Source organism: Euwallacea fornicatus, chromosome 39 (genome assembly GCF_040115645.1).
Source record: "Euwallacea fornicatus isolate EFF26 chromosome 39, ASM4011564v1, whole genome shotgun sequence".
In the NCBI taxonomy this organism is placed as follows: Eukaryota; Metazoa; Arthropoda; class Insecta; order Coleoptera; family Curculionidae; genus Euwallacea; species Euwallacea fornicatus.
In genome coordinates this window covers 58929-66857 of record NC_089579.1, presented here as the reverse complement: position 1 = coordinate 66857, position 7929 = coordinate 58929, and the positions used below count along the sequence as shown (strand labels likewise).

The window sequence follows — 7929 nt, the reverse complement described above, 5'->3', positions numbered from 1 at the left end:
TAGGTACCTTTCCGACATCGCCGTATTTTATGCCCCTGAATCGATTTAGTTCTCTGCCTCTCTACCTGTCGATCCTTTTTTTCAATTTATTTCCGTTAGTAAGCCTCGAATGGATCTATATAGTTTATACTGCGTGTTTTGTTCTATAGGCCGTATTATCGACGATATTTGTTTGATATTCGAAGGTGGTTTAAGATGGTTTTCTGGATCGTTAGTTGTTAGCAATAAATAAAACTATCATGAAAATTGTGATTTCCACAAGTGGTATCACCCGACATCATCTTCTGGATGTACGAGTGCCAGCAGAGGTTTTTATTTTTGTAACTCCGACCACTATTAACACCTTATGAGTGTTGTAATGCCCCCTTAGGCTACGCCTACGCATTACGGTGTCTTAGTAAATTGCCCTGGGATGACCGCATGTTGGGAACCCGTCATTTTTCTTTAAGGGTTCCCTTACATAAAGAACCTTTCACTCCTTACTCCTTATTAAGATTGACACTGCGGTTTTAACCATAGTGTCAATCCAACAATCTCCGTTGCATTCGTATTGTGAAACGTATACGCTTTAAATTCCTCGTTTACACAAGACTCATTTCCAAATGAGTTATTGAAAATTACCTTAAATCCTCTTTTTAACGTTATATTACTGATAATACATTATAGATTCAAAGATTTCTAGAATTATTTGATAGAAATAGGAAAAATTAATCACTTGAAAAACGTAAATACCCTACAGCAGTGGCGTGCTAATATGGAGTGTTCAATTTGTTTTAACGATTTACAGTATATCAAACGTCGAAATCGAAGGGGTGTTCGTACAGTCAGTCTCAAATGTCTACATACACTCTGTAAATTGTATATAACTAATAAATTAGTGAATGCACTTTCTTCTTTTGTTAGTTATGCAACGATACTACTCTAGTAACAATACATAAATATAAAAAAAAATTATTTATTTACATTCCTGTGTAAATAAAAATTAAAAATCAAGAATTTCTAGCCCACAAAAGTCTACATACACTCTTAAATATAATTTATCTATTAGTTTGTATTTAATATTTCCCTCTATTTGAGTCAAACTCTGCTTCAAAACGTTTTGGTATTGAATTAAATTTTCTGTAACGTCAGAGGGTCTTTTTGCCCACGAAGTTTGTAAAGCGCGTTTTAATGTTTGTTTTTTAATGTTCTTAATTATTTTAAATCTTTTAGTCTTTCTTTCTAATGCATCCCATAGGTGTTCTATAGGGTTCAAATCAGGCGACTGAGGAGGTGTGTGCAATTTTTCAGATACATTATATAAAATTGATTCACGAACAGCCCGAACTGTATGTTTAGGATCATTGTTTTGTTGAAATATTCAACGATCGCCAAACTTCAGTTTTTTGACTAATTGAATCAAATTGTCTTACAATATTTTTAAACATTGTAGATGGTTCGTGGTATTTATTATCAATGAAAACTAATTTTCCAATCTCGGCCGCTGATATTGATACTCAAACCATGACGTTACCTCCTCAATATTTAATAAACGACACTAAATTTTGAAGTGTGAGCTCTTTAATTACCCTTTCCATACTTTACCCTATCCGTCACATCCAAAAATGTTAAATTTACTTTTATTGCTAAATAGTACGGTTTTCTAAAACTTGAAGCGTTTGTTTAAGTGATTATTATCACCCTCTAGTCTTTTCTATCTGTTTGCTGAAGATATAAATAGTTTTCTTCTTTGATAGTTATTTGATCGCAATATACGTCTTACTGTATCATCACTAACAGTCTTTCCGATATCATTTTTAATCTCTATAGCAAGTTTTGGAGCACTTGTTTTGGGTGCTGAAGAAACTCTTTTTAAAAGTGATCACACATCTCTTTCATTTAATTTTCTTGGGCGACCAGATCTTGCTTTATTGCTTGTATTTCCTCGATGATTATTATAGTTTTTAATGATGGTTCGAATTGTACTGCGAAAAAATTTTACCATGGTTGGTATTTTTATTCTTCCTATAATTTTCTATATACGATTTTTAAACAAGTAGAATACTAGAGAATGTTGATCTCATACTACTTTAAAATATAATTTTATGCACCTTTCAATACATCATTCGAAAGAGCAATGGTCAAAGAGGTTTTTAAAGATATTTGAACGACTCTTCCATTTGCATGTTTCTCTTTATTTACTTACAAAGTCAAGGTTTGACATTAGAGAAATTCATTTATGAAATTTTAAAGCATCACAATTTTTTTTCATATGCAGATACTACTACATGTTTGATATCGATAAAATACATATTCAAGTTTATGCGAAAACCGATAGTCGCAACAAATGTTCTATTAAATTTTTGTTGTAACTTATACAGAAGTAAACGGCAAATTTGGTAAAATTCGGAAAAGTGTCGATATCTGGAAATGCGTGACACTTTGTATAATAGTATATGTATATGGTCAAATACGTTCACAATCATCTTACCTTTCACCCTCTTTCGGATGTGTATCGGTAAACCAAACAACCAAACACCCTGTATAGTAACATTCACTTTAATACGCCCGTCCCGTGCATGAGTTCATTGTGTTTTAAATTTTTACAAAAATTTCGGTAATTACCAAATCAAATAATTTATTTATTATGTTAATTTGTTGACGATTTGTACTTTTTCTTATTTTACTACTTATTTATTGCATTTTTTTTAAATTTAAATTAGAGGAAAATCAAACAAAAATGGATTTCGATGAATCTATGTCTATGGCTTCAGTAAGCATTTTAACCAATGTGTCTGTAGAAACTGATGTCGATGATGAAAGAATCAATTCGTCCGATGAAGAAGTAAAAAGTCAACCCTCGACATCTAAGGGCGCTATAACTATTTCAGTTGTGGATAGAACTTTTTTCAAAATTTGTTAAAGAAAAATTTATTTCCACAAAAATATAGCCCAATGTAGAAAATGTTTACGGGAAAAAATTTTAATATCGAGAACAAAATCTTCATCAAATTTTATTTCACATCTGAAAAGAGTTCATAGTAATAACGTTTATAATGATTACAAACAATGCAAACAGTATGTAAAATATTCTATATTGCCAAAAAAATGTTGGAAAAAAAATCGGTGATTTCGATAAAACTGATTTTGAAAATGTTTTGATGAAGCATGTTATCCATACTATGGCTCTATTAAACCTAGCGGATGATATTTATTTCTGAGAAATGTTCATATCTTTGAGAATATCAACATTAGGACTTCGTATTATAAGCTATAGAACTTTAACTCGAAAACTGGAAGAGCTATATATGCATATTACGATGTGTACAAGTATGAAATGCGGATTTTTTATTCGAAAAGAACCTGTTAAATTTGAAAGAACGATAAAGGATGGAGTATTGGAAAAAAAGGTTGGAACTCTTTCAAAATTTCAAATATTTTGTTAAAATTTTATAGGTAAACACTCTAGATTACTACGTTATAATTAGTATACAATTGGTAATACGAGTATATTCCAAATATAATTGGCTTTGAACTATGTATGTAAACAGGTAAATCTACAGACAAATTTAGTTTTCAGCCTGGACAAAATGGTAGAAACCGAATTTTTTTAATCATTTTTTCTAAAAAAATGTTTAATGGAAATTCCAATTTGTTTGCAATTGAAACATATATTAGTATGCCTTAAGGTGTTGCTGTTTTTAGTAATTCGCAAGAGAGAATACTACAGCTACTTAATGAGGTTGCCAAGCAAAACTTTATTGTAAGTCAATTACTATTTAGAAAAACGACAGTTTCACGAATTATAAATCACTTTAAACGTGAAGGAACTATGAAACCCAAGAAAAGTTTAGGTCGATCGCGAAAAACTTCACGTAGATTAGATAAGAAGATTATACGACTATCACGAAATAATTTGTTGACTTTATTTTCAAACATTATGAGTATCATCAATGAAACTATTCCTACTGGAATTATGAATCAAACACACAAACAAAACAATTATCGTTATAATGTTGACGTTCCCGAGTCGGTTGGGCTATTGGAACCATTGCTACAAAATGAACAAAACCTAAATATACTTGTATACATGTACAGGGTGACTCTAAATAAGTGGGACAAGCAAATATCTTGAAATCGGGAGGATCTACAAGGAAAATGTTCAAACAAAGTCTTCTTTATTTTCATCCATACCACGGAAGTCTGCATCAAGAATTACATGGTGATGATTTCCGAAATCGAGTGACTTTTTGTACTTGGGCACAAAGAAGACTCCATGAAAATGCACATTTTTTTTCAAATATACTATTTTCTGATGAATCCTGCTTCACGAACCACGGTGAAGTGACTCGCCACAACGTGCATCATTACTCGGTTGAGAATCCACGCCGGTTTCGTGAAGTGGAAAGTGTTGGATTCCCATCCACATCGCCATGTTATCTATGGTTGAGTCCGTTATATGTTAAATGTCTCAAAGCAAAACTCATAAAAGTATCAAACCGAAAGGGCGGTTCTGCGTTTGATTAGAAGAAACATAAAACAGACCCACGACATGTACCACCTAGTATGTTAAATAAATATCAGCGACTCGACCATTCGCAGAACTCATGAATTGACACATCAATGGCAAAATCCCATTAAGGTACACGTTTGGATCACTTTCACCCTGAAAATCCTGACCCGTGGGAAGGTACCCACCAGGGCCCGGATTGGTCAACGAAGAAAAAGGAGGGTGATCCAAACTTAACGAGGTCGGGAAACCAGAGAAGAAAATACAGTTTGTTTTTACGAGAAACACACAAACGGTTTTTCCTCACCTTATAACCATTTTTTTTGTACTATTCAACCTTTAGAAACTAATAGAGACATTTGTTGACGTTAAGTAGTGAAGTTTCTCTCGCCCATCGTCCTGCTTTTTCGTGGCGGTATCCACGTATAAAATAACACCCGGTATCAGAGTATTCTTCCCCGGGACTCCGACAAAAGACAGCGTAGGTACATATCTGATTGGGCCATGTTTCTTTTATGCAAACCTGAATGCAGAGAAATATCGTCATTTTTTGTTAGAAAATCTGCCACTCCTTCTCGAAGAAGTTAATTCGGGGCAAAGGTTGACAATGTGGTTTCAACGTGACGGTTGCCCCACTCATTATGCTAGAAATGTCAGAGAATTTTTAAACGAACGTTTCCCACAAAAATGGATTGGGTGCGGTAGTGAAGTTAACTGGTCAGCCCGATCACCAGATTCCTTTTGTGGGGTCACTTAAAACAAGTAGTTTATAATCGAGTACCAAGTACTTCCAAACACATGAAAATTCGGATCGAAAACGCTTGCCGAAACGTTACAACTGAAATGCTGGACAATACCAAACAATCACTTCAAAACAGAATTGTTAAGTGCCTTGAACCGTAGGGGAACCACTTCAAACATCTGTTGGACTGAATTTGTTTATAATAAATTAATAAAGTTTAATGAAATATTTTTTATTTTGTGCCTGTAATTATGAATTTCGTTAATTTTAGCACAAAATGTTTCAAGTAAAAATATTTTTACTGCAACAAAGAATTCGAATCTCCAAAAAAAAAATTGAGTGTTACATTTGAAAAAATCAAATTGACCCCAAATGACAGGTGAAGGTGACCTTGGAAAAAACAAATTGACATAGAAAGTTGAGGCCCCAAAAATAAAGAAGACTTCGAACATTTCTTTGTAGTTTTTCGCAGTTTAAAGATATTTGCTTGTCCCGCTTATCTAGAATCAACCTGTATGTATGTAATTTCTCACCTAAACCGTAAAAACGTTTCTAATACTGCCACGAAGTTCTGCTTTTCTACCAGACTTGCAAACTGTAATGATACAGTCTCTTCTCCATGGTAGAGGTAAAGCTCTACACTCAGTGTGTGTTCATCTTCGTCGTCCGATTCACCGTTATCAAATGCCGTTATATCGGTGTCTTCTAGAAGGAAAAACCCTTTCCCATTTTCGTCTTTGAAAGCAATATTAATGCCCTGATGTACTTTTACGAGTACGTCTGCCATTTCGACAGCCCCTCTTTGGAATTTCACAACATTGAAGCTCGACATTTTCTTCTTCACTAACTTAGCCTTCTGTCGTTCACGTTGGAACTGACGAAAATCCTTTATCATTTTTTTCATATCCATTTTATCTAAAATAAAAACTATGTTCACTGGTTTTTATCACTGGTTCAATGCGTCCTAACCTATTCCGAATCCCATCGGCCGTCCGTCACTAATTCGTCTCGTCTGGTCCCAATAACAAGACCCAAGACGCACGCGTTGCATGTATAAATAGTTGCCTACTTTAAGTGCAGGATTGTACATACAGGGTGCGCCAACTAAAACTAAACAGAGCTGTTTTCTCGGTTAATAAAAAAGTTATGCAAAAATGCTCGGACACGTCAACTTTAACGTGGAGGGGGAAGATTTTTTATTAGATATTTACGGTGGTTGCCTTCACCCCCTGGGCAGGGGATGAACCACCCCTGGAATTTTAAATGGGAAGGGGGGTCGAGTTATGCATCAAATTAAAGGTTTTTTGAAGGGCTTTATGGTGATACCAAAATGTCTTACTTTCGAACAACCACTGATGGATGAGTAAAACGATTATTTCTTCATGAACCACACTTAAAGCTAAAATCATGGATTTTGTTAGGTAATAATAATGGGTTTTATGAATTTAAAAAAAATTAAATATTATAATCAAATTAACATTTATTCTTTTTCTCTATTGAAGTTAGATGCGATTTAGTCATTTTTGATAAATAATTCAAAATGAACAAAGTTTAATGTTTTTTGCTGTACTAAAAATAAAATCCTTATCAACAAGTTCTTGCCTGGAAGTATCGAAAACATCGAAAATTAAACCCGTTTGGTTTGTGACTCTCAGGTGACCTGGTAATTCATCGTCTGTGTTAATCGTTAAAAATGGTTTATTCAACTGCAGAGAGAGTTGAGATTATTGAATTATTTTTTGTAAATGGAAAATGTGCGAACCAAGCAGTTAATGTTTTCAACGAACGTTATGGGGACAAGCATGTAAGCCGAGAGTATGTGCTGGATTTAGTAGCGAAGTTTAGAGAAACTGGCTCAATTCTTAACGTAAAAAAGAATCGTAGACACCCGGTCAGAAATGAGGCGGTGGAGGTAGGAGTTTTAGGACATATGGTTTTAGAACCAACAACCAGTACAGGACAGTTGGCGACTTCCACTGGAATAAGCGCAACCAGCATTCGCAGAATTTTAAAATCACACAAATTTCACCCCTACAAAATTAAACGAAGACGATTTTGACCGCCGACTACAATTTTGCGAACTCATAAGCCAACGAGCCACTGAAAATCAGAACTTTATTTTCAATATTTGCTTTTCGGACGAAGCAAGTTTTCCTTTAAATGGCATTGTTAATCGTCACAATTGTAGATATTGGTCAGATATTAACCCACATATCTTCCACGAAGCGCATACACAACATCCTCAAAAACTAAACGTTTGGGCGGGTATTTTTGGGGATCACATTATCGGACCATATTTTATTCCCGGAAATCTGACTGGCGAGACTTATCTTCAGTTGCTGGAAGACTTCGCTTATCCCCAATTAGTAGGTCTTGTGGAAAATAATCCGGATTATTCAGAAAATCTATTGACATTCCAACAAGATGGTGCACCACCGCACTATGCTTTAGCCGTTCGGCAATTTCTAAATGAAAATTTTCCTAGTCATTGGATTAGTAGAAGGGGTCCAATTGAATGGCCTGCAAGGTCTCCAGATTTGACTCCATTAGATTTCTTCTTTTGGGGTCATCTCAAGTCGAAAGTGTACTCCACTCCTCCAGGGACTTTGGAAGTTTTGCGAGAACGTATTGTTAATGAATGCCGCCAAATAACCCCCGAAATACTCCAGAAGGTACGACAGAGATTCGAAGCAAATTT

At 34.6% G+C, this 7929-nt stretch overlaps 2 protein-coding genes across 2 annotated transcripts in view; one reads left to right on the top strand and one right to left on the bottom strand.

The window, feature by feature from the left end:
- The window catches only part of LOC136349669 (uncharacterized), a 60683-nt gene that overhangs the window by 41014 nt on the left and 11740 nt on the right, over positions 1-7929 (top strand). The gene's annotated exons all lie outside the window — the stretch shown is intronic.
- Positions 16-6248, bottom strand: LOC136349672 (uncharacterized). The gene is made up of 3 exons (XM_066301373.1): positions 6201-6248; positions 5765-6146; positions 16-4033 (listed from the first exon to the last, which is right to left on the bottom strand). The coding sequence occupies exons 1-3, from the start codon at positions 6214-6216 to the stop codon at positions 3988-3990; spliced, it is 444 nt and encodes a 147-aa protein (XP_066157470.1). The 5' UTR covers positions 6217-6248; the 3' UTR covers positions 16-3987.

Coding starts and splice junctions, on each gene's coding strand:
- LOC136349672 (XM_066301373.1), bottom strand. Junction 4,034..5,764: donor GAAACGTTTTTACGGTTTAG/GTGAGAAATTAC, acceptor TTCATTTTGTAG/CAATGGTTCCAATAGCCCAA.